General features: G+C 37.9%; 1 protein-coding gene across 3 annotated transcripts in view; it reads left to right on the forward strand.

The window, feature by feature from the left end:
* Positions 1-10,837, forward strand: part of GRM5 (glutamate metabotropic receptor 5) — a 507,510-nt gene extending 496,673 nt beyond the window's left edge. For 2 of the 3 annotated variants that reach the window (XM_047072296.1, XM_047072297.1), the window contains one exon: positions 9,937-10,837. In XM_047072296.1, the coding sequence (XP_046928252.1) occupies positions 9,937-10,837 (901 nt within the window). The remainder of the gene's footprint in view (positions 1-9,936) is intronic. The other variant, XM_047072298.1, reaches the window with a different exon arrangement.
* The last annotated feature ends 16,187 nt before the right edge of the window (positions 10,838-27,024 follow it).

Raw genomic sequence — 27,024 nt, forward strand, 5'->3', positions numbered from 1 at the left:
TTACATATCACAAACGGTGCATGAGAGTTCTCTTTTCTCCACATCCTTGCCAATGCTAATTATTTCCTGTCTTTTTGATTCTAGCAATTCTAATAGGTGTGAGGTGATATCACATTGTAGTTTGCATTTTCCTGAGGATTAGTGATGATGAGCACCTTTTCATCTAACTGTTGGATATTTGGATGTCTTTTTTGGAAAGAAAACACATTTTGTCTATTCATCCATCAGTGGACATTTAAGGTGTTCCACATCTTTGCTACTACAAATAATGCTGCAGTGAATATGGTAGTGTTAATCCCTCTTTGAGATCCTTATCCTAATTCCCTTGGACATATACCCAGAAATGGGATTGCTGGATTATACAGTAATCTATTTTTAATGTCCTGAAGAACTTTCATACCATTTTTCACAGTGGCTGCACCAGTTTGCATTCCCACCAACAGTACACAAGGGTTCCTTTTTCTCCACATCCACCAATACTTTTTATCTTTTTTTATGATTATTATCCATCCTGACATGTGTGAAGGGATCATATTGTATTGTACACTAAAAAAACCTGTAAAGAGGTAGGTTTCATGTTAAGTGTCCTCGCCACAAGGAAGAGAGAGAGAGAGTGTGTGTGTGTGCGTTCACCATCTGAAGCATCCCAAAGGGAATAGGACTGAAACTTTCTTAGCACTTTATATCTGTGGCAGGTGCCTATTTACATCCAGTAAGAAAAAATAATCAAAAATTACCTTAAGCCAGGAGCTTCATATAGATAATAAGCACGTTGGTGGTAGATAACAACCAGGATTCAAACCTCAAAACTAAGGTACTCTTCACACATTAGATTTAAATTAAATATGTTAGGCAGAGCTAGTTTAAGATCAAAAGGAATCTCTTTTTCTAAGCAGAAATCATTTTTCAGCAACCATTCTAACAGTCTGGGGACACTTTCTTATTCTACAGTCCCTCAGTATTCATCTCTGCAATCTTCAGGTCAATATGTTGATAGAGAGCTTTGGAATTTATGATCAGGTCATTTTAAGGATACAAACTTGGTTGTTATCATTTCCCTGGATGCTCCATAAGGATGTGTCTTGTTAGCCCCTTAGCTTTTGTGCGCACCTAGCACACAGACAGTATTGCATGTGTGACTCTGGATCTAAGGTCCTATTTGGGGCATACTGTTTTGCCTTTTATTTGACTTGGGCATATTAGTGAAGTTCCATAAGCCTTGGGTTTTGCATCTATAGTAGAGGTTAATAATACCCGTTTACCAGGCATTCAAGGAAAGCATTCTAATTTGTTTCCTTTCCCTAACACTCCCAGCCCACCTACTCTGCCCCAGACACCATACCAAGCATTGGAAATACTCCCAGTTACTGCCCTTGGAGTGCTCAGGTTTAATCCAGAAACAGACTTGTAAATAAGTGATTAAAAATACCATGCAATAAGTTCTATATTATACAGCTGTTGTGAAGGTCAAATATAATAAAACAGATGAAAACACCTTGTGAGGTATAAAATTCTATTCAAAGGGGAGCTATTATCATTCCAGGACCCTCCTCTTCTTAGTCATCAATCCTAATCCTATGTTTTATTCAAGGCTTTAAATCAAGCTGGATTTTCCCACAAAGACTTCTCTGTGGTATCAGCCAATGGGTGCAAAATAGCTGTGTCTTCTTTTGTTCTCTCTTTATGAAATGGTAATCTGTGCTTTATAGTAATTGCTGGGGAAAATCATTTCCATTTTGGGGAAAAAAATCCTCTAATCTTAGTTGAAGCACCTCAAGTGTAGAATTTACATCTCAGTATGAGGAGTAGTTTAGTTTGAGGTTTGAGTCTGAGTTCCTGAATTTTGAATGAAAAAAAAAATAGCTTAACTTGAGAAAGAAAATGCTCTGATGATCCAACAAAATGCCTCTGCTTGGAACATGCTTTACATCCTTTGTTAGATGCTTCTCTTTATGGGGACATGGGGCAAGTACCAGCTGTACTAGAACCACTGGGCACTTGAGTAACCCACCCTGAATGGATCGTGACATGTCGTCGAAACAGCCGCCTGTTAAACCAAAGACTAGTTAAAATAGAGCCAATGGTTCACCTCCCACAAGGACTTCATTAGAGACTGAATGCCTAGTGAGAGACATTCTCTGGGGGGATTATCATAGAAGCAGGCAGCCCCTGCTAGATCACAGCTACTTAAAAGGGAGGCGAAAGTCCACCTCACAAGGTTGTTGGAAGGGTTTCAAGGGGTTGGGTGTGTGGAATTACCTTCTTTGCCATATATGCAACACATAAATATTAATTGGATTTTGTTTATCCATGTTATTTTAACACTTCCCAGTCTTTAAGGCCTCGTTAATCTCCACTTTATTTGCAAATCCTTCCTTGAAACTTCTTTCCCCAGTGAGCAACCTTTTGTCTAAATTCCTCCAGTACCAAGGACAAACATCTTTTCTTTCACAATAGTTTTAGAATACCACTATATTCCTTTTCATCATTTTTTCACACCTGTTAAGATCTTAACACTGTATCACCGCATTATTAAAACAGCTTCTTAAATCTACCCTGGACACCACTATTTTGCTTGTGTCAATCTTCTTGGCTCCTTATTGCCTGAAGGACTAATTAACCTAACAGATGTTAATTAGGTCCTAACATATTCCTGAAGTAGGACCAGGACTGGGGCCAAACAAGGAATAGGGTCAATGGATGAAGCTGCAATGAGGGTTTAAAGAAGGTTATGGCGTGATTCCTAAATTTAATTGCTTGAGAAATACCAAATATATAAAATACTAAATAACAAAAAATAATTCCTGCACTTAAATAACACAGAAAATAAATCATGAGTATTTGTTTATATATTCATTCATCTATTGATCTAGCATGTAGATTTCATATATATCTAATAATTAGACCATTTCTCTGGTCAACTATATTAGACCATCTATCTATCCCAGAGTCTAACAAGTCCAAGGTTAATTATGAATTAGTTATTAAAATAGCAAAAGAAAGGAAAAGAAGGAAGATCCTTGTAGGTCAGGGGTGACCACAAAGAATTTTTACAGCAGACAAAAATGTCCCAACTCTACTCCTGATGCTTCCACTTATTCTCCATCCCCACCTGGTCAAACTGGACTACTGATTATCTTAGAATATCCTTATGGATTCCTGAACCTATGTCACTGCTATTTTTCCTGGATGCCAATGCCTACTGCTCCTTTTGGATTTTGCCATAATCTACTAATTTTTCAAGGTGTAGATTCAATCTGTCTCTTGTACGCAAGCATCATTCCCTGGCCCCTCCCCTCCTGCTGGAAAGTTTCTTCTTGTTGTGAAGTTTTGAATCCCTTGTGATCTGTACCCTATAGTTAGTTACCCCATGAACTACTTGTTTCCATGCTCCACAATCTCTCAGGCTTTGCCCTTAGCAACATTCCACCTGCCCATCTACTTCCTCATTTCAAGGTCCTAAGAAAAAGAAAAATAACCCTCCTATCAAAATACTATGAGTAACTCATATTGCTAGCCTTACTATGTGCATCTTTTCTCTTGCCCTCTTTGAGGCAAGTCTCATATCAGTAACTCACCGCCAGAATATCAAAAAGTACTGATGAATAGGGGCACCTGGGTGGCTCAGTTAGTTAAGCATCCAACTTCAGCTCAGGTCATGATCTCATGCATGGTTTGTGGCTTTGAGCCCCGTGTCGGGCTTTATGCTGACAGCTCAGAGCCTGGAGCCTGCTTTGGATTCTGTGTCTCCCTTTCTCTCTGCCCTTTCCCCTACTCATGCTCTGTCTTTCTCTCTCTCAAAAATAAATAAACATTAAAAAAAATTTAAAAAGTACTGATGAATCACAATCATTTGCAAAGGTATCACATATCATTTATTACCACTATTAGTTGAAATACCAAAATTTGCAAAATAGTGCAGATTTAAGGTTATCCTCAAATTTATACCATTCTTTTTAGTGGTATTTCAAAGTAAGTCAGAGAGAAAATAAGTGGGCTACATTTATTAGGGCTGTCCTTATATAGGACAACTGTCTTTTACCAGATCACAGCATGGGGAAAAAAAGAGGGGCTGAAAATTGCCATATAATATTTATATGGTTGTAAGCTTCAAGTGCCTTCATTATTGAGGCATCCAGTCATTATCTTTGACAAATATAAGTGCTTGATCAACCTGTGCTATTTGAGGCCAAAGAGTGATATAGGGTGCTTTCTTGAGACCTCAAAGTAGATGATTAAGAAGTACAAAGACATGGTAATAGAGAATGTAAATCAAATGACTAATGTTTCTACTTAAAAACACACATCATCACCAGGTAACACCAGAGGTCTTCTCTTCTGTGAAATAAGGACAGCTCACTTCACAAAGCAAAGATGGGACATTGTACTGTCAGGAAAAATGGAATTGGAAATCATGAGATAGTATTGGTCCCAGGTTGCCATTATCTAACTGCTTAACTTTGGGCAAATCACCTATCTCACTGAGCCTCAATTTTCTTATTTTTGGAAGGAGGACAAAGACATTGATTCTATCTACCCTTGACAATCAGTGTCCGGAAAAGTACTTTTAAAGCACTATGCAAATATAAGGTGATATTGCTTTGATTATTGTGTCTTTGGTAGATAATTCATTTTCGTTTACTCAAGTGTTTTTGTCTGTACATATATTTCTAATGCATATGTCATCGCAGCCATTTATTTTTTTTTGTCAGTGAGATGGCTATTTATACCCATTTATGCTTAACTGGGGAAATTTATATAGATGATTCTATCATTTTCTTATATATTATGGTGTATTTCTCAGTGTAATTGTCATAATCAAGATGTCATATTTTAGGCAAGGCTCAGAAAGAAATTGTCCCACCTAATTTAGAATGTCTGGATATAAACAATATCCAATTCCTCATTATCTTTTAAAAACTTTATTTCCATACTTTGCAACTCAAAATATATTGATAAAAAGCTTAAGAAAATGTACAGAAAATGGAACTGCAATTGGAAACTTTCTACTTATAATATTCTTAATTCATGAAATTGTTTTTTTGGCCTAGTATTTTCTGAAGTCATTACAAAGACATATTTGCTAGTGACATTACAAGCTTTAAAAAAAATTTTTTTTAAGTATTTTTTTTTTGTATTAGGAAGCTCATTATCTTACTATTCCTCTCTCCTGGCTGACCCTGGGTAAAAAAAAAAAAAAATTCTAAGAATAAAGGTAGAAGGTGTCATTTTGGCAGACACAAATGTAAACAAAAAAACCTAAGTCTCAAATAACATGATCAAAATGCACCTTCCCCCAAGAAATAAAGAACAAATTGTCATAGTAGTAAATTATGCAGTATTATATTTGATAAAGGGTTAATTGGTACCTGGAAAGAGCACAAAGTTTTTATGGGTTTTTTTTTTGTTTTTTTTTTGTTTTTTTTTTTTTTTGCCAAATTGTCCTCCTTTCCAGGTGTAGCAAACCATGTATTCTGTTTCTTTCCTCCACTCCTCTTTCCTCCTCCTTCTTTTCTAATGTCCAAAATATTCAGTGGGGAAAGTCAAGTGCTATAGACCAGTACGGAAAACTGCTTTCCCTTTTCTTACCTGAGGGTCCTTAGGAAAAATGTATAATCCTGATGTTTAAAAAAAAAAAAAGTTCTCAGTAATAACAACAACAATAATAATAAAGATTTTACCTCAAGTGATTGGAAGATTTTTCTAAGGTTTATTTATTTGTTTTTATTGTTTTTGTTTTTGTTTTTGTTTTTTTGAGAGAGAGAAAAACAGAGAGACAGAGCATGAGCAGGGAGGGGCAGAGAGAGAGGGAGACACAGAATCCGAAGTAGGCTCCAGGCTCTGAGCTGTCAGGACAGAGCCTGACACAGGGCCTGAACTCACGAACTGCGAGATCATGACCTGAGCCGAAGTCAGATGCTTAACTGACTGAGCTACCCAGGCACCCCGGAAGATTTGATGGTGAGGTCTGCAGAGGTACTATGCTTTATAAAGTACCCTCACGTGTACCACCATTTAGTTTCTTCCAGAAATCATGTGAGGTGAGCAGGAGAGGTTTATTTCTTCCATTTTTTACCAAAGAACAAAGAGGTGCAAAGGTGTTAAGTGATTTGCCCAACATCACTGAGGGCCATACCTTAAACCCACATTCTGGGTCTACTATCCATACTGCCTCCATAAGCTTTCATCACTAAGAAGTTTCAGTACACACACACACACACACACACACACACACACACAGAGATACATATACATATAAATTACAGAAAAGGAACAAATACTTCCTTTATGATTTTCACAGTAGAGATGAAGATCTGTGTTCTTGTACTTGGTTAATGAAATATGTACTAAGTACTATTGATTACAGTGAGTTTATAAAAAGATTGATTCATAAGACAAAACAGAATTTCATTAACATTGAATTATTTTTTTACTATTGAATTATTTTTAAAACTTAATTCTACCAAAAACAATTCAGTATGGATTTTTTTTAAATCAAATTCACTTATCCACTCAGTTATTAGTTCAAAATATTATTGAGCACATATCATGTTCTAGGCAATGCACGAGGTACTATGGATATAACAGAAAACAAAGAACCCTCTGTCTGTACCCTCAGAACACTCCACCCAGCAGGTGAGGTAGATATACAGCAAAGAGTTATTAAGTGCCTAATGAAAGGACTCTGGGAATCTAACCTAGTCGGGATGGGGTCAGGAATGCTTCTCTCAAATAAAAGCAATTAAGATAAAACAAAAAAAAAATGGTAAGAGCTTAGGCAAAAGAAAGAAAACGGCAGAGAGGAGGGAGCACAATGAAAGAGCATTTCAGGAAGAAGTAAATTGTGGAAGAGAAATAATGCAGAATTTAGTGGAGTGGATTTGATCACCAAGGAGACAAATTAGCATGGAAAAAACCCCAACAGAGCAAACCCGATGGAACTCCAATTCTTGGTACAGTTGGTCAGGTTAAGGAGGAACAACCAAAAATATTTTTTGGCTTTACTACATATTTTACTTTGTATTGAATTCTTTATTTCTCAACCAGAGCTCAAAACCACAAGTATACTGTTTTTATTTTCTGAAATGTAGTGTTCACATAGAATGCAAAAATTAACACTCTTAGATACCCTCTCCTTACAAGAAGCTTTCATCTATATGGTCTCATTTAATCCTCATGACAGCTTTCACCAAAGGATTGCTCTCTGCTTTTTACCAAGTCTTAGAGACTATTGTTTTCCAAGCATCCAGGATGGCAGATCCAGGATTAGAATCCAGATTTGAGGGTCCTTTGTCCATTGCACTTTCCAGGACACCACACAATGGTTCTTAAGACTGGTTAGCTTAAGAATCCTATTCGTCCATCAAATGCTTATTAACATCCTGTGTGCTAATGAACAAGATAGATTAGTTTCCTATCTGTTTCCTGTGGAAACTACATTCTACTAATAAACAGATTAATGTCATAAGTCAGGATTTAAAAAAAAAACTTTTTAAAAAGTTCTCATTTATTTTGGAGTAAAAAACCTTTCATGACCCAAGGAATGAAATGAGGTACTTACATTTGGACTCCATTTCTCTGGTGTCTCCTGTGTCCATTTCCATTGGTATTCAGATTGTTTGGCGCTCTCTCTCCCAAATGACCATGGACACTATGAGCAAAGGCATGGCCAGGAAAAATGTCAGTATTTTGTGCAGATTGGCTGGTTAGGATAGTTTCCTTCTCACACATTCATCCAAAGGCTTTTCCATCTGCTGTCAAGTTTTTAGGCACTACTGCATGTGATTCCAAAGACTGACACTGTTAATACCCAGAGTTATGTTCCATCAAAACCTCTCCATGTTGGGAGCAAGAACTTTCCTAGAGTAAAGCTTAGTAGGATAAATCCAGTTATGCTGCTAGTTTATAGCCCAAGCTTTGTATTAAAAGTGGCCTCAGCAACCTGAACGACCAATTTTCCTTTCCAACATGCATGTTTCTTACCTTGCTAGTAGGAGAGAAAGGGGGTTGTTGGCAACCATCCTCCCAATCAAACCCCATAAATAGTCTGGCCCATTTCTTCTGTGCCATGAACTCAGTAGACACCTAGGAAGAAGAAAGTAATGCACTAAAAACATAAAAGGTGGCAGGTCAGGTTAATGCAAAACGTAGAAACATTCCTTTCCTGAAACTCTCCTGGAAAGGAAAGTTAGGTTTGGCAGGGCCCATTCTGCTACCGTGGATGTACAGCAACCTCCAAACCTGGAAATAATTGATCCATCCTTCACAGGAAGAGGGGCAGGGGTGGGGGACATATCACATTCCAGAATTCTAAAGGACACCAGGTTGCAAACTATTGGGTAGATTAAGTGGAATGAGATTTCAGAGGAAGGAGCAGAAAAAGGAAGACCACAAAGAGGGAAAGGAAAGATGGAAGAAATGAGAAGCAGTATGGGAAAGAGACAGAAAGCATCCTGTTATAGGAACTGCAGAAACAGAGATCTGTTATCAAAGGCATAGGTATCTCAGGCAGAGTGGATCTGGCAGTTGAAGTCCGGTAGCCGCAAGGCAAGTGAGCTCCAAATACAATTCAGCCCCCTGCCAGGCAAAGGCCGTCCAGCAAGGAGGCCGAGGGAGCAGTGGGAACCCAGAAAGAAAGGACAGCTTCTTTGGGGATGGAGTGCTTACAAAATGCATAGATCTTTGGAACCTTATCTAGGTGATCAGAATCTTCTGGGGTCCTGCCTGGGCTATTTGACAAATACCCTAGGTGAGTTTTAGGCACAATTAAGTTTAATCACCACTGGCCGAGATGATAAAGTTGGGTGGTCAAAGCCTTGGGTCATAGACTGTCCAAGGCTATCTCCTGGTCACAGCACCTAGGGCAGAGCTGTCTGGACAAAACAGACCCCCTAGTTACAGAGATCTTGGATTTCTTTGTGATGAGCCATCACCCAAGGGTCTCTCCATAGAACATCCCTGAAGGTCAGGCCACATTCTCTGACCATAAGTGAGGTTTCTGACAGAGGGTCTGTAGATTTAGAGGTTGTGTCATATTTAATAGTAAGGAGGACACAGTCAGGATCTGAGGCTCAGGCGCCAATTGTACCATCAGAGCAGCTTTCAGACCTCATGCTGCAGGACCAAAATGCACTGCTTAGGGAAAGGGAAGAGGGAGAAAGGCCGTAGGAAATCATGTCAGGTAACACTCATCAAGACCCTAGTTGGAAAGCAATATGCTAGGTGCCAGAGGCAATATGCTCCCTCACAGAACTGTTATTCAAGTTTTAGGTCTAAAAATAAATTTGTGAGGAAAATGTGGGTGAAGTAGAAAAGCTCTAATTGATTAGAACTTTGTATATGTGTTCCTTGAATTTCTATTTTCCAGCAGATAAGGCAGACTAACTAAAACCATGTTCAAGGTCAGGAATTCAAACAGAAATCCCTAGCCAAATACACCAATCATTGGCTCGCAGAATAAAAACTGAACTGGAACCACTGTCTATTGCCTGGTAACCCTTGACCCCAACGCTTTCCCTGCCCTCTTGTGTTTGGGTTGGTTAGTTGTTCTAGTTCCAAGTTTTCCTTTCAGAGGCTGCCAACTGCAGGAAGCCCTTGCCCTGTACCAGGTGCTTCTGCTCAATGGCACCATAATAATCCAGGCCCTGGCTTCTAGGTTTGCAACATAACCAGCTGCTGCTCAGAACTACTGCAGAATCTCCATAAATACTCCTCGACCCTTACTTACTACTATCCCCTCTGATACACTTTCATGGTAAGGATAAAGGCAAGGCCAATACAATAAAGCGGCCTTTAACTCAAAACAAGGAAACAAATGCCGCTTCCACGATCTCTGGAGGTGTCCTTTGACGCCGTCCTTCCCAATCCATAACCCAGGGCTGGGGACCCGCTCCCCCTGAACCTCTGAGTCACCTCTAGTCTCCCTTCTCTCCGCAGCTCCAATGGCAAATCCGTCACGTGGGCCCAGAACGAGAAGAGCAGCCGGGGGCAGCACCTGTGGCAGCGGCTGTCCATCCACATCAACAAGAAAGAGAACCCCAACCAAACGGCCGTCATCAAGCCCTTCCCCAAGAGCACGGAGAGCCGCGGCCTGGGCGCAGGCGGCGCGGGCGGTGGCGCGGGGGCCGCGGGCGGCGCGGGGGGCGCGGGCGGCGGCCCCGGCGGGCCGGAGCCCCCGGACGCCGGCCCCAAGGGGCTGTACGACGTGGCGGAAGCGGAGGAGCACTTCCCCGCGCCCGCGCGCCCGCGCTCGCCGTCGCCCATCAGCACGCTGAGCCAGCGCGCGGGCTCCGCCAGCCGCACGGACGACGACGTGCCGTCGCTGCACTCGGAGCCCGCGGCGCGCAGCAGCTCCTCGCAGGGCTCGCTCATGGAGCAGATCAGCAGTGTGGTGACCCGCTTCACCGCCAACATCAGCGAGCTCAACTCCATGATGCTGTCCACCACGGTCCCCGGCCCCGGCGTGGGCGCCCCGCTCTGCTCGTCGTACCTGATCCCCAAAGAGATCCAGCTGCCCACAACCATGACGACGTTCGCCGAAATCCAGCCGCTGCCCGCCATCGAGGTCACGGGCGGCGCGCAGCCCGCGGCGGCGGCCCCGCCGGCTGGGGGCGCTGCTCGGGAGACGCCGACGGCCGGGCCGGAAGCTGCAGCCGGCAAGCCGGACCTGGAAGAGCTGGTGGCTCTCACCCCGCCGTCCCCCTTCAGAGACTCGGTGGACTCGGGGAGTACAACCCCCAACTCGCCAGTGTCGGAGTCGGCCCTCTGTATCCCTTCGTCTCCCAAATATGACACACTTATCATAAGAGATTACACTCAGAGCTCCTCGTCGTTGTGAATGTCATTGGAAACCACGCTGGGTTCCGCCAAGGGAGCCAAGACCTCCCGTGTTCACGCAGACACAGTGACAAGCATAGTCGCCTGGTTAAGACCCGAGGTGGAAGATGCCAAGTACACCCGTAATGGAAACACGAGATTAATAGTGCTATTTAACATCAACCGACGAAGACACCGACCACAAATCCTTTGGCAGATTTTCTTCTAGTGGCCTTAGAAAACATGGGCTTTTAAGAAACACTGCTTATATTTTTGAGGGCTGACAAGAGTCTGTTGAACCAGTTCCATACCAAGTGCTTTGCTCTAGGGAAGCAATGAGTGTGTAACAGCATAATGGAGGGGGAAAAGCATACTTATTAAGCAACTGTACAAAGTTTTGTTTGTTTACTTTAATTCTTTTCCCAGAAGATTCTTTGATTCACCAAACATGAATGTACATTTTCTAACAAACTCAAAATCTGGGACCAAAACATCAACCTTTCTCTCTCTTTTTTTGTTTTTTGGGTTTTTTTTCCGTTTTTTTTTTTTCTTTTTTTCTGTCCTTTAAAGACTTGGAAAAGCAGTAACTTGGGCCCAGTATTTACTGAGGCATTGTTGTGAGTGTGTCCCATGCATAACACACAACTGGATAATGAGTGCTGCGCTGATGTGTATAAGGCTTTTACCAGAGACATTCCTCTCCAATTTGGTTTTGAAATCCTCTTTGAAAAGCCTGCATCCGGGAGTCCACGTAGTTATTTCAATTCACCTCCATTAACCAAGAAAACCAATGGAAGATTTCTTGACTATTTCACCATGTTGCCAATCAATACTGGAGTAGCAAAAAAATATTTTCTGGAATACTGTTTTGTAATTCCCTCACTGGGGTACCGTTGTGTAGCTGGAAATTCTCTTTATAATAATAATAATTCCTGAGCTCCAGCTTGGCTATCACTTTCATGAAATGTGGCCACTCCTCCTTATGAATGCTGTTCCATTAGCATTGCCAGCTAAAATATTAAAATATGCATTTGGGCTTCTCCATTCCTTTCTTTTGAGAACCTGATGCACAAAGAGCTCCTCTGTTCTTTCCAAGTCCCACCACTGGAAGAATGGTCTATAGACCCAGCGAAGACAGCGACATGATTAGAGGGACTGTTGCTCAAAAAGTTAACACAATCTTAATACGCTGGAAATTTTAAACTGTGTCAAGTCGGCTTAGCAGAGATTTAGCTATGCCAGTGAGCAGTGATTTTAACTTTTTTTGGCTGCTTAAAGAGGGCAGCTATGAACTATGACAAATGTAGATTTTTCAAAGCAATACAGAATACTAAAACAGAGGAACCTTAATGAATATAAACCACACAGTCTCTTAGCCATTCCAAAAAGAGGCAAAGCAATTATTAGTATTTCCTTTTTAAAATAATTATTAATATGATTTTGTGCACTTCATACTGTCACTTTTTAAATACTGCAGAAAAGAGATTTAAAGATATACTAGAAATACATGTGCTTTAATAGGCTCATATAGGTAGAATTCATAGCTCAAGACCTGCATCCACAGTCATCTCTTTCTTCTTCTCATTACAGTTGTCCTCAGGTGCCAAATGTTTTTTTGTGTTGTTTTGTTTTGGTTTGGTTTGGTTTCGTTTCGTTTCATTTTAAATTTTAAAATAAAGATAGTAATAAAAGGAGGAGGTGTCCTATAAATTTAAAGTTCAGTTGATCAGCCTTATACTAAAGCTAGCCTTATGAAAAAGATTTGCTGTGAGGCAGAAGTATATTTTTAGCAGAAAGAAAAATAAATGAAACCTTTTTCCTTGAGCTCAATATCCTTATATTGGCATGTATTTTTTTATTTCATATATACTTTAAAAAAGGAATTGAGAAATGGAAATATATCCATTGGTGTAATTTATCATGCCCCACTTTTAAAAGTTATAGGAAATATACTTCTTGATTTTCCTTTACTTATATCTGTTCTTATATTAAATTTAAAATCAAATCTCCCAGTATAAAATGTTAAAAGCTGATATTAGTTTACTAAAATATAAACTTGAAAATCAAACTTACCATACCACATTTGAAAATATCATCAGAGCACCCTGAACCCACATGTTATAATGAGACTCTTGAAGCAGAGTGAATTTAGCTAAGCTTTATAGTTTCATTGAATGTGAACTCTGCCTCTACTTAAAAAACAAATGTAAATATTTTGATTAACACCCTTCAATCCTCATGAAAAGGGTGGCATTCACCTGAGGATTACCATTTTGATTTCTTAAACATTGAAACCTTTCCAAATATACTCAACTAAGTTTTAAATTCGTTTCCCATGACTTTAGGTTGATTTCCATTTTATTCTCAAGTGTAAGTTTCACCGTGTTGACCAACGGAATATTTTTAAAAAACTTTCTCCATGATCAAATTTCTCTTCTAAATTTTTAGTAACATTTCTTTAAAAAAAATACACCACTTTATGAAAAAATTCATCAGAAATTAAAATGTAATACAAATAAATTGCTGTCTGATAATGCCATATGAAATTATAATCAACTGTAATAAGAAAAATATTCATCCAATTAGAGGAGAACAAGGTGTACTTTTCTCTGTGTTTTTATGCCCTTTGCCCTTCATTCAATACATTCTATAATGCATAATATTAGTAATGCACTTTTGGGATCTTTTATTTTGGAATGATGCTAACTCTGTCTCTTTGCCAATTCTAATACCAGGTTCCAAGTAATAAATCTACAAGGAAAACTGAATATTCATTCTAGGGCTAGGATATGAACTTCGCAATTCATTTGGGTACCTATTTTCATTGAATTTCCTTGAAAACAGTCTGTTCCTGGTGCCCAGTGATCACTCAGTTGGACCAGCATGACTAAAAGGAAGGGGAAAAGACAGTGAAATGCTGAGATTCAGAAAAGTGACCCTAAAGGACAGTTTGGTCCAAGGATGAAAAGAAGAAGACCTACTTTGATCGAGTTATATGGACCATCTAAGGAGTCCACTCACTCTTCTGTTCTGGGAGAGGAGTAGGGGCAGCCTGAGAAGACCCTATGTGGATTGGGAAGAAGCTTCTCTCTGGGTTAGGGGTGGGGAGCAGAAGGGAGTACGCAAAGGAAAACCATATGAGATTTGACTGAAGTAAAGAAAAACAGTAAATCCCCGAATGTACTAATCCTTGTTAGTAAAAGTCTTTCCCAAACTTCTGCTGTTACCAGCAAGTGATCAGGAAGACTAGGAGCTATTTCTGACTGTGAATGAATTGTGTAATGGCTCTGCTGCAGTTCTGTGACTTCCAAACCAGGAATTAACCACTTTTTAAAAAAAACAAAAAACAAAAAAACAAAAACAAAAAAACCCATTTCCTATGCCAGTCTCCCAGCAAAATGTACATGTTTTGGAGACTTCAAAAGTATTATCTGAGTTCACATTTAGCCACAGCTTATTAATAACCCTCAAGCTGTCAGAATCTCTATAGTTACCATTTACAATTTTATACTGTGAAAAAAATACAGATCAGTGAAAAACATAAAGATAAATTGAAATTCACTTTTAAGAGGGTCTGAGGCCTGGGAGATTCTCTACTATCTGTTGAAGAGTGAGGCATGTATAAAATAGTTGGCTGAATTTCACTGATCTTCCCAATGTGAACAAATATACTATGTATATTGTGTGTATTTCTAGAATTCAATGGCAGCTGCTGGTGGTGTTGTAATTAGAAATCTATATAGAATATAGATGTTTTAGAGAGATGGTGCCAATCCTAAAAGATTTGTGTGGGCTACAAGTGCTTGTACTTACTTTTTTCTGCACTTTAACGGATTTGGTTTTAAAATTGTGTGCGCGTATCTGTTCTTTTTCTGTTGTTGCAGCTTGTACTATTAAAACAATAGAGAATGTTAAATTATTTTGATGTGAATTGCAAATGATTTTTTTTCATAAAGTTTAACATTTTTATCAGCATTGTTTTGCTTTGTACTTGTATAAATGTGTTTTATTTTAGCCTTCAAAAGTACACTTGCCTGTTTCTCAGTTGTCTAAATCATGTTATAGTTGGTGTTTGTGAAGTCAGTTACTTTTTGAAAAATATTAAAAAAGAAACTATGGTATGACTTTAAGATTCTTCCCCTTAAATGTTTAGAATGTTGTCTTAATAGTGTTTTCTAAGACCCAAAGAGCCATACTATTAATTAATCTTAAATTCTGAATGATATATACATTCAAATTATGGGATTGACAAAGTAGCCTATGGACAATAGATTAAATTAAAAATGTAAACCAACCATAAACCAACCCAAGATGCTGTCCTCAAAGACATCTACAAACACCTTTTAAGACAAATATTTTTTTAAAAAAACAATGAAGCATGTAGGGATTATACCTTGCTTTTGTGTCTGGAAATACAAATATGAATTATAGTGCCACAATTATCTGTGTTGGTAGAGGTTACATCATAAAAATAATATAGATTATGTGTGTTTATGTATCTGTGAATGTCTGGATGTATATACAAACAACACACATCTGTGTAGATTTTTTCCTTTTGAGTCCATCTGTGTATGTGTCTCTGTGTGTATGTTTGTTTGTGTGCGCATGTATGGGCATATCTGTATAATTTTACCAGAAAAAAAAATTACTTGTGAAATCACTTTCTACTTTGATGGATTCTTAAGCAAATTTACACTCCTTGAACACAAATTATCTAAAACCTAAAAGCATGATGTGTGGAAGAGAAAAACAATGTAGACTTTAAAACATAGCTTCTCTCTGCTTCCCTACATTGTATTATTTATACACATATAATATGTATATACATATATTCTTATACATATGGAAATTGATACAAAATATGTTTGATCTTAAAAAAGAAAACCATTTTGTGTGCTTTGTCAGACTCTCCTGCTTCAGTGTCTTCTATTGTGAAGTAATACAAATGGGCATATATTTATATAAACTTAAGGCTAAGGTGAGATGACTGAGATGAGATATCTGGACCACACACAGCAAATCATTTTCTAAAGATTAAATGAGTCTTGTAAGACTCCATAGACTCATGGTAGGACAGTCAAAACCAGCTGATGTGATAGAAATGGCAGTGAATTAAAAAATCCATTACCCTGACCCATATAACTTGGAAAAATTACCTTGAGTTCTCTATAACTCAGTTCCTCTTTCTTTAAATGCAGAGATGAATTACAATAATCTGTGAGATTTCTTTCATATCCAGCATTTCTGGTACATGACAAATGCTCAATAGATAATAGTTATTATTAGTGGCAATATAGAATTTATAATACAGTTAATATTCATCTTAAATACATGGAATATTACTATAAAAAATTCTTGTCCCACTTAAAGTATATATCACTGTGGGTGGGGGGGGCGGTGGGGGTGGCGGGTAGCCTGTTGAGGTTTGAACTCATGCAACCTTGGAACTGTCCATTTAGGATGACTTAGCAAATTGATCTTAAACACCACAGAAAGAATGCTTTTCTTCTGTTATAATCTATGCTGAACACTGGCCAATTTTTTGGTTATACTGTACATGAATGATCAGTTTTTAAAAACAATTCTCAATCATTTACTTTTTAGTGTAGTTAGCTAGATACATAGGTAGATAAATAGATTATATTAATGAAATTATCTCCTTAGAAACAGTATAGTATTTACTTTTTTTTCTCAAAGTATTTTGTAATTCAGAATCAGCTACTACATTTCACCCTGTTTATTATTTTTAAGAAGTATTTTGGAAGATAAATTCTGTGAAGAAAACCTGGAGACTCAGCTTATATGGCCATTCTTAGAGTCCTAAACAAAAACTATTATAGAAAAACTTAACCTCCACATAAACGAATAGTTTAAATTAACTTTTACTCCAAACCAAGAGCATTTATTTTTGCCATGACATATGAGTGTTTTTGAGGTTTATGACCCATGTAAACATTTATATAAACAGGCTAGTCATGTGGTATAAATATATATATATATATATACACACACACATATATATCAGACACATTTGGCTTATTTATATATAACTTGTATCTTTACCAGTTGTCACAAAATAAAGCTTTACATAACTATCATGCTTCTATAACAGGAAAAATGCTAAATAATAAATTATATGATATGTCTATGAAAATGACATAATGCAGTAAATTGGCTTTCTGAACTGCTAAATAGTAATAGGTGTTTCATAAAATAAAAGATTTTAGAGTTTTAAAGGTTTGGAAAACCTAATAGCTCTAAGTTAAATGGATACTTTTCCTTAAGAACTTTAAATATGCTAATGTATATTAACTCTAGAATTTTATTTTTTGTGAAGAGTCTCCTCTGAGTCCAGCTTCATAGAATGAATTTTGAAAATGCTGATATAAAATTTATAATTTGTACACACTTTCTTCTTTCAGTCTTGAAAACTAATTGCTCTTTCCATAATTATCTCATAAGACTTTTAGAGAAGAAAATCAGGATTGATAGTGTCACCTTCAGAGACATTTTACTGAGCCATGGGAAGTCTTAATTTTATTTTCAACTTTCCTCCTATTTGCTGATTTCTCAGGGTTCTTCCAGCACATTAACTTTACTCTTAGGGATCAAGCTGAAGATTTTCTTTTCCCTTTTTTTTTTTTCTTTCTTTTTTGTTTTTGTTTTCACCAGACATGTTGGATGTCTCCAACAGCTTTGGATGAAGCAATAGATGACACAGTAGCATTAGGAGATGTGAAGTAGCCAGTGGACTCTGTGCCAGGAGCATTAGAAGACTATAAGAGTGTTATCCAGAAGTCATTTTAGAAAATTTTTTCAAGTTTTTTTTTTCCAATTTACCTAAATAAAGCCAAGTTACATAGGCATATCTATTACATATACTATATTAATGTATTTCTACTCTGACATGTTCAAATAATGATTTGTACCTTTTGCTTCCCTGTGTATTGTGGTACTGTCACATACTTGTCTCTGAAGAGTTCAAATCACAGCATGAACCCTAGTATATTCACCTCACCCTACACTCCAAGTAGATATTAAAAACTCTAAATGTATACAGAGAGAAAAGTTCTTATTCTGGGAGGCCAGTGCCCACCCTCATAATCTAGGACAAATCAGCAGCAAAATTAGGTCAGTAAGAGAGAAGCCAGTAGAAATGCTTTCTTGCTCTTTGCATAGTAACAAAAAGCCCCAAATTCAATTCCTAAGAAATAAGGGGCTGAGATAGAGCCATTACAAATGGACAAAGTTGGAGTGAAAGATACAATAAAAATACAAGTAACGATGGCCTAGGCCAACAAACAAAAGCCCAAATAAATTAAAGCTGAGGCCTAAAGAAAAATAATGTAATTGTGTTACCGAATGACATAGCACCTTCAGTTAACACAATTCTTGCATATGCAAAACATTGAGACAGACAAATGTTAAATAAACAAAGGTGGGTGTAGGAATATTAATGTCCAACAAGAAATAATTCAAAGTGAAATTAATATAGAGGGTCAAAAGGGATATTTTGAATTGGTAAGAACCTACTCAGAATACAGAACAGTCCTAAACCTACGTGTACTTAGCAATATGGTTTCAGAACATATAAAGCAAAGACTAATAGAAATATCCACACACAAAAATTCCACAATAACAACCTTTTTAATATACTGAACTCACAAATACATCAAGAAGCCAAAAGAAAAAAAATGAAATAAAATTTAGATGAATCAAGTAACAAATACCATGAATAATCAAACTTATTTAGAGCTTTGTTCTTTTCATTCTTTTCATCATCCATGAAACGTTTATAAACATTAATCTTGGATTTTACCACAAAGGAAATCTTAACAAATCCCAAAAAACAAAAATCATATAGTCTACATTCACTGACTAAAAAAATAAATTTTGAAATTAAAGAAAAAGACATGCAGAAGAAATATGTTCATTTGGGATCTCTTTTCTGAGATCTTTTTTTTAGTATGAAGAGGAAATCTTAACTGAAATTACACCCTACTTAGAAATGAACATTAGTAAAAACCCTGCATATTAACATCCGTAGAGCCACTAAAGAGTACTCCAAAGAAAATATTTTACACTAAATGTGTACATTAAAAAACAGATTGAGAGTAAATTAAACATTCAAATGAATATGTTGAAAAATAAGCAATAAGACAAAGAAAATACAAATAATTAATACTGATTAAGTCAAAATTAATATAAGAATGCAAATAAATAACAGAAAATTAAAAGTGATCTTTAAAACCAAAGTCTTGGGGCGCCTGGGTGGCGCAGTCGGTTAAGCGTCCGACTTCAGCCAGGTCACGATCTCGCGGTCCGTGAGTTCGAGCCCCGCGTCGGGCTCTGGGCTGATGGCTCAGAGCCTGGAGCCTGTTTCCGATTCTGTGTCTCCCTCTCTCTCTGCCCCTCCCCCGTTCATGCTCTGTCTCTCTCTGTCCCAAAAATAAAAAAAAAAATAAACGTTAAAACCAAAGTCTTGTAATTTGAAAAGACCAATACTTTGACAAACATGTGTCAAATTTAATCAAGTAAAGAGAGACAAACCACAATTAATAGTAAGAAAGGAGTCAGAGCTACACATATAGAGAGTACATATAAGGAAACACTAGGTAAAACTTGATACTAATAAATCTGAAAATATAGGTGAATATTATTCTAGGAAAAAATAAATTATCTAATTGAAACAAAAATAAATAGAAAATGCAGAAAAACTAAAAATGATAAAAGATCATGAAAGAAATTTTAAATGACTCTAAAAGGTATATACCTAAATATTTTACAGGTGTATTTGATTATGGAATATAAATATAGAACATGGAAAAACGTGGAAATATCTATAACTCATTTTATTAGGCTTTTATAACTTTGGAACACAAATCAGACAAGGTGGGAAATAGTTATATAGGCTATTCTCATAAACATAGATTTTAAACTCCCAAATAAACTATACATCAAATTGTGAAATTTGATACACTAGTAATACACCATGATAAATATAGTTTATCATATTTTTGTTCAATATTAGAGAATCCATTACCATAGTTTACTAGATTAACATATTAAGAGAAAAAATATAACCTATATAACAAGTATGATAAAAACACTTGATAAGTCAATGCCAATTCCTGATCAAAATAAAACAAAGTAGAGACTAGAAAGTTTCTTAAGATTAAAAAGAAATCTGCTAGAAACATATAGCAAACATGATATTGATAGAAAAACATTAGAATTCCCACTAAGTCAGGAATGAGAGATGTATGCCATTTATGCACAATTTCTAAAGTGACTATGAAATTTTTGCCTAAAACAGAACATTTCTGAGAATTAAAGTGTAAGCATTAATTATGTTAATTAACACAGTGGCTTTACCTGGGGCAACTACTTGCACCTGCACTGTTCTGGGAAAACCAGATCAGGCTCGCTCTAACTCACTACTATTGTGATACTTGAAGTGCTAGATAAAATCTAAGTCAAGAAAGAGAAAGTAGATTCTAATAATTTAAAGAAACAAATCTATTAGCAGATTCATTAACCTATAAGATCTGAAACAAGGAATAAAATCTTAAATGTAATGTGGAAAGACAAAAAACAAAAAAAGTAGTGATGAGTTTGTGACTTTGGGCATGTGATTTCATGTCACAGGTTGTTCATGAGCACTGTAAAATCTGCTAAACTAGTAGAGAAAGTTGAAGACATAAACATAGTAATTTTTTGATTGTGAAAAGAAAAAGAACAGTAAAGTGTGCCTGACAAAGAGGAAGTAAGAGGGAAAGGTGTGGGTGAGATCCACATCTTGAAACACTTCCCAAGGATATTTCCAAAGAAAAATTTGAAGGCTAAATAGGACTGACCCAGTGCATACAAGAGAAGAAAACTTTTAGGCACAAGGAACAGCACATCTACTGACACAAGAAAGTACCTGGTGTGTTCAAGAAGGTTCACCATTAGCTTAATTTGTCTAGCCCTTCTTGGGAGAATTAAATGAGAAAATGTACATGAAGTGAAGTGCACAGTGTTTGGCACAGAGTATGTTCCTGCAATGCTAGTTGCTGCAGTAGCAGTAGCCATATAGTGATAGTAGTGTTAGATGTTTAGACTTAATAAAATATCATATAAAGTATGAAACACATATGATCCTACGCTAGTGCAAAATTGGTTATTGCTACTTTTATTCCTGAGCACATATGCATCTTTCTCTAATAGTTGGAACACAAATAAATTCAACCAATCAGAATTCATAAGGATCCTAATCATCCATGGTTCTCTCTCTCTCTCTCTCTCTCTCTCTCTCTTTTTCTCCCTTTCTCTCACATATGCACAAGCTCACAGCCATTTACTGTAGCAAATATCAGAACTAAATGTAAGAAAGAAGTTGATATAAACATTTACAACCAAATTAGATTAAATGAAAAGGTGAATTAGTAAATCACTTCTGGTTAGTAACTAATAAAAATAAATAACACCCAATAAGAACATAAAAGAATGGGAGGGAATGTAGCAAAGACTTGGCATTTGAATTGGGATACTTAAAACTGGGAAGGGAAAAAAAGGAAGGACTGTAGAATACAAACTACATTGTGTATGACTTTGATAAAGAGCCTTCTTCAGTTCTGGAGCTTTCTCCACGCAGATAATCCCCCTTCCCTAGACCTTCTTTTTTCTTCTGTAAACCAGAACAGTTGTTTTAGTTCAATGTTTCTAAGATTTTCAGTTATGCAAGGGCTTATATGCCATTAAGAGAGTATATGTATCCATTTTAATTTCTCTCTTTTTTTATTGTGGCAATAGCATTTATCATGAGATCTACCCTTTCAAAAAATTTTTAAGTGTATAATACAGTATTGTTAACTATAGGCACAATATTGAACTCGACCAGGAAAAAGCTCTCTAGAACTTTTTCTTCTTGTGTTACTAAAACTATACCCAATGAATAGCAACTCTTTACTTTTCCCAACCCATTCCCCTGGTAACCACCAATCTACCCTCTGAGTTTGACTATTTGAGATATGTCATATAAGTGGAATCTTACAGTATTTGTCCTTTTGTGACTAGGTTATTTCAATAGCATGAAGTCCTCAAGGTTCACCAAGTTTGTTATAAAAAACAGCATTTCCTTCTCTTTTATGCTGAATAACATTCCATTGTATTTATATATAACATTTTCTTATCCATTCATCTGTTGATGGACATTTAGGTTGTTTCCAAATCTTGGTTATTGTAAATAACTAAAAAGGAATTAAATATTTAAATCCATGTTACCCAATACCCTTCTAGAGGCTTGCTTTCTCCTTCCTTCTTTCCTTCCTTCCTTTTATTTTTTTTTAAATAAACTTTATTTATTTTTGAGAGAGAGAGAGAGAGAGGGAGCAGGGGAGGGGCAGAGAGGGAGGGAGACAGAGAATCCCAAGCAGGCTCCACTCTGACTGACAGGAGGCTCAAAAGCACCAATCATTAGGTCATGACCCCAGCCTAAGGAAGAGTCCTGTGCTTAAGGGACTGAGCCACCTAGGTGCCCCTCTCCTTCCTTCCTTTTAAGAGAAGGCTGTATCTTTATTGGCAAGCAGGCTATAAAGCTACTGCGGTGGGTGGCTCAGACATTGGGCCAACCATGCTTTTAAGCCTCAGGTAGTATTCAATCATCTCAGCCTGGTCTTCCACCTGGTTGAAGGCCGGGCTGTTGCAGAAGCCCACTACCTGGGGCTGGAAGTCCAGATAGGCCCGCAGGTGCATTTTCCCACCTGGCAGCCTCCCAGGGCGGCGCCTCGCTGCGCGCTCTGCGCAGGCGCTGTAGCAGGGCGTCTGCTTCCCCCTCCGGCTCTGGCGGGTCCCGGAGCGCCAAGGCAGCCTCAGCCGGGGTAGGCGGTGTCGAGCTCCACACCAAGGTAGGTGAACTTGCCAAGTTCCACTTCTTCCCCGGCTCCACTTCCGTCATCTTGTCTGTTCTTCGGGAAACTTGTTTCCACCGCATTTGTTTCACATATAAATGTTTAAAAGAATTCGTTCCCGGTTACCCGGAGGCTCTGATCCCTCACCCTTGTGCACACAGCTCCTGACCTGTTTCCCCAGGGCCAGTTCAAAACGGAACCTGTTCACAGCCATTTTCACAGCAGGCAAGCAGTGCACGGGAGGGAGGTGAAGAAGGTCAGAAGAGGGCGGCAGTCCTGCCCGGGTTCCAGCCGGAGGAGGGCCCCGGGAGGGGACTGGACGCACTCCAGAGGGTATAGGGGACGCCTCAGGTGTCAAACCCACAATAACCGGCACCGGGAGAGGCTGCGGAGGACCCGGGAGGCGGGCTGGTGGAAAGTTTCACAATTCTGCCTTTGTGGGGACGTCTAGAGGGCACCAAGAGCCTGGCTCATCTTGGCAGAAAAATTGACCCTAGTGTTGGGAAGTCGCAGAAATGCCAGGGACACTGAGAGCAGGAGGGGATGAGCAGCTGATAAGAATGAGATGCATGGGTTCGGAACACCTTCATTCATTCCCCTAAACACTGTGAGGCCTCAAGTCGCTTTGGGTTTAAACACGAACATGTCTGGTTTAATTTAGAGACAAATCATGAACATTTTAAGTTATAAGCAACTTGATTATTTAAACTCCAAATATACTCTTTTTTTTTTTTTTAATTTTTTTTTTCAACGTTTATTTATTTTTGGGACAGAGAGAGACAGAGCATGAATGGGGGAAGGGCAGAGAGAGAGGGAGACACAGAATCGGAAACAGGCTCCAGGCTCTGAGCCATCAGCCCAGAGCCCGACGCGGGGCTCGAACTCACGGACCGCGAGATCATGACCTGGCTGAAGTCGGACGCTTAACCGACTGCGCCACCCAGGCGCCCCTCCAAATATACTCTTTACACAAATCATGAAGGCAGGTTGTCTTTGTCATATGTAGTGTCATTTCGACCTACGTTTAAATTACATTTAATATATAAAGTAAATATCAAATAATCTTGTCTTATTTTGTCATCCAAATATGGATTTTTCTTCCAAAATATAAATTTTAACAAGCTTTTTGATCAATGGAAAAGAGTTGAAATATCTCTTTATATGTAATTCATTCAAATAACAAATACTTAATAGGTGCATGATATGTGCCAGGGCACTTTTCTAGATTCTGGCAGGTCCAGCAATGAACAAAACAAAAATTATGTTTACATGGGCCTTCCTTTTTATTATGGATAGGAATGTATGTGGGGGAGGGCGGGGGGAAGAAACCAAAAATAAATTTAAAGCAAAGTCTAGTATATATTAGAAAGTAATAAGTAATGTGGAGAAAAATAAATTGGGTAAAGGAGAAACATTCAAGAAAGAGGAGTAATTTTAAGTAAGTTCATCAGCAAAGATTTAACTTCTAGGTAATATCTGAGCAAACACTTGAAGAAGGTACAGAAGCAAATCATGAGCATACCTAGGGAAAGAATGTGCCAGACAGAGGAAATGATAAATGCAAAGACCCAGAGAAAAGAATAAGTCTGAAAATGTTAGGAACTGCACCAAGTCTAATGTGGCTGAGGGACTGATCCTGCAGTAGCTGATGATGCCAGTAAGCCCAGAGTCCACTCATATAACGGCTTCCCTGCCATTAAAAGGAGTTTGGCTTCTACTTTTAGGGCTTTTAGCAAAAGAATAACTTTATATAATTTATTTTAAGAGGACCATGCTGGAATCCCTGGAATAAATGTTTAGAAGGCAATTAGTAAGCAGGGAGGTTGTTAAGAAGCAACTGAAATTAACAGACAAGAAACTGAAAGTGAACTATAAACCATGGTGGTAGCAGTGGAAGTCACAAGAAGGGGTGATACTTTGTATGTCTGTGTAGGATGGATGCCTCAAGATTTGTTGATGGACTAGATGTGAGCTGCTAAAGAAAGAAGAGTTGAGAATGACTTCAAGGTTTTTTGACCAGGATTGAGCTCCCTCTGAGTTGGGAAAGGCTGCAGTTGGAACAGATTTTGGAAGGAGAATCAGGACATGTTGAAGTTGAGATGTGTCTTAGGGAAGATGTGGATATTAGGGTTTAGAGCTCAGGGAAGAAGTCAGGGCTGGCGCTGTAAAACATGTATCAATTACTGAAGATAATACAAGAGCAAATCCTATTACAGTTGACCTTTGAACAACATAGGTTTGGGAGCCGAGAAATGACACATTCCCTTTCTTCAAAGGTGCCCACATGTCTCACATGGGCAGTTGACTGTATGAGATATACTTACACAGGAGAGGTGGTAGTCAGTCAACTCTAATAGCTTGTCCCTTGCATTAGCCTAGGGAGACTACTCTATTAGCAACATTTTTAACCAATTATCTTTGGAATATACAGCATTACATTTCTAAGTAACTCTGACAACTGTTTATCTATATAATCCTAATTGTTTGATAACCAGGGCAATTAGTTAAACCTGTAAATCATTAAAAATAGAAGGGACCATCGAGATCACCTACTAAAGTTGATTATTAACACATTTCTGGATGTGCATGTATCTAGGAACTAACACTGTGAAGGGAACACATAGAGTCAGAAAATAAACACAGCTATAAGGCATTCATTTTTTATCAAAACAATCACACATGCATTATGGGATAGAATGCAAATAAACCCATGTGAATTTTATTTTATTTATTTTATTGTATTTTATTTTATTTTATTTTAATTTTTTTAACTTTTATTTATTTTTGAGAGACACAGAGACAAAGTGTGAGTTGGGGAGGGGCAGAGAGAGAGGGTGAAACAGAATCCAAAGCAGCCTCCAGGCTCCAAGCTCTCAGCACAGAGCCTGATGCGGGGCTCAAACTCAGGAACCATGAGATCATGACCTGAGCTGAAGTCAGATGCTTAACCAATGGAGCCACCCAGGCACCCCAAACCCATATGAATTTTAAAGACAAAACAGAAGATGTGAGGTAATCTCATGTGTTCCCATTCCTCTGCCATGAGGAAGACTTTGAGAAACATTGTTTCCAATTCTCTCATTGTCCTTGATGTTAGAGTCCACAAACCCAAAATGTCATTTAAAGTTTGCATACCTGTTATATGAACAACCCACAGTTGACATCATCCTTATGGGGAAAAACTGAGTTTTACCTCTAAGATCAGGAACAAGACAAGGATGTCCACTCTCACCACTTTTATTCAACGTATTCAAAGTCCTAGCCACAGCAATCAGATAACAAAAAGAAATAAAAGGCATCCAAATCAGTAAGGAACAAGTAAAACTTTCACTGTTTGCAGATGACATGATACTATATATAGAAAACCTGACAGACACCACCAAAAAAAAAAAAAAAGACTTCTAGAACTGATAAACAAATTCAGTAAAGTCTTAAGATACAATATCAATGTACAGAAATCTGTTGCATTTCTATACACCACTAATGAAGCAGCAGAAAGAGAAATTAAGAAAACAATCCCATTTACATTGGCACCCAAAATAATAAGATACCTAGTAATAAACCTAACCAAAGAGGTGAAAGACCTGTACACTGAAAACTATAAAACGCTGATGAAAGAAATTGAGGACCACAATTACTCAGCAATCAAAATGAACGAAATCTTTCCATTTACAACAACGTGGATGGAACTAGAGTGCATTATGCTAAGTGAAATAAGTCAGAGAAAGACAAATATCATATGATTTCACTCATATGTGGAATTTAAGATACAAAACAGATGAACATAAGGGAAGAGAAGCAAAAGTAATTTTAAAATAGATAGGGAGACAAACCATGAAAGGCTCTTAAATACAGAGAATAAACTGAGGGTTGCTGGAGGGGTGTTGGATGGGGTGGATGGGCTACATGAGTGATGGGCATTAAGAAGGACACGTTGGGATGAGCACTGGGTGTTATATGTAAGGGATGAATCACTGAATTCTATTCCTGAAATTATTACAACACTATATGTTAACTACCTTGGATTCAAATTTTTAAAAATTAACTTTAAAAAAGGAAAAAGGAAGTTGAGGACCACAAAGAAATGCAGATATTCTACGTCCATGGATTGGAAGAACAAATATTGTTAAAATATCTATACTCCCCAAAGCAATCTACACATTTAATGCAATCTCGAAGTACCAACAGCATTTTTCATAGAACTAGAACAAGCAATTCTAAAATTTGTATGGAACCACAGAAATCCCTGAATAGCCAAAGCCATCTTGAAAAACCAAAGCAAAACTAGAAGCATCACAGTTTTGTACTTCAAGTTACA

This window comes from Lynx rufus, unplaced genomic scaffold (genome assembly GCF_022079265.1).
Source record: "Lynx rufus isolate CCGP_SWC_20201006 ecotype Redwood Valley unplaced genomic scaffold, mLynRuf1.p SCAF_9, whole genome shotgun sequence".
In the NCBI taxonomy this organism is placed as follows: domain Eukaryota; kingdom Metazoa; phylum Chordata; class Mammalia; order Carnivora; family Felidae; genus Lynx; species Lynx rufus.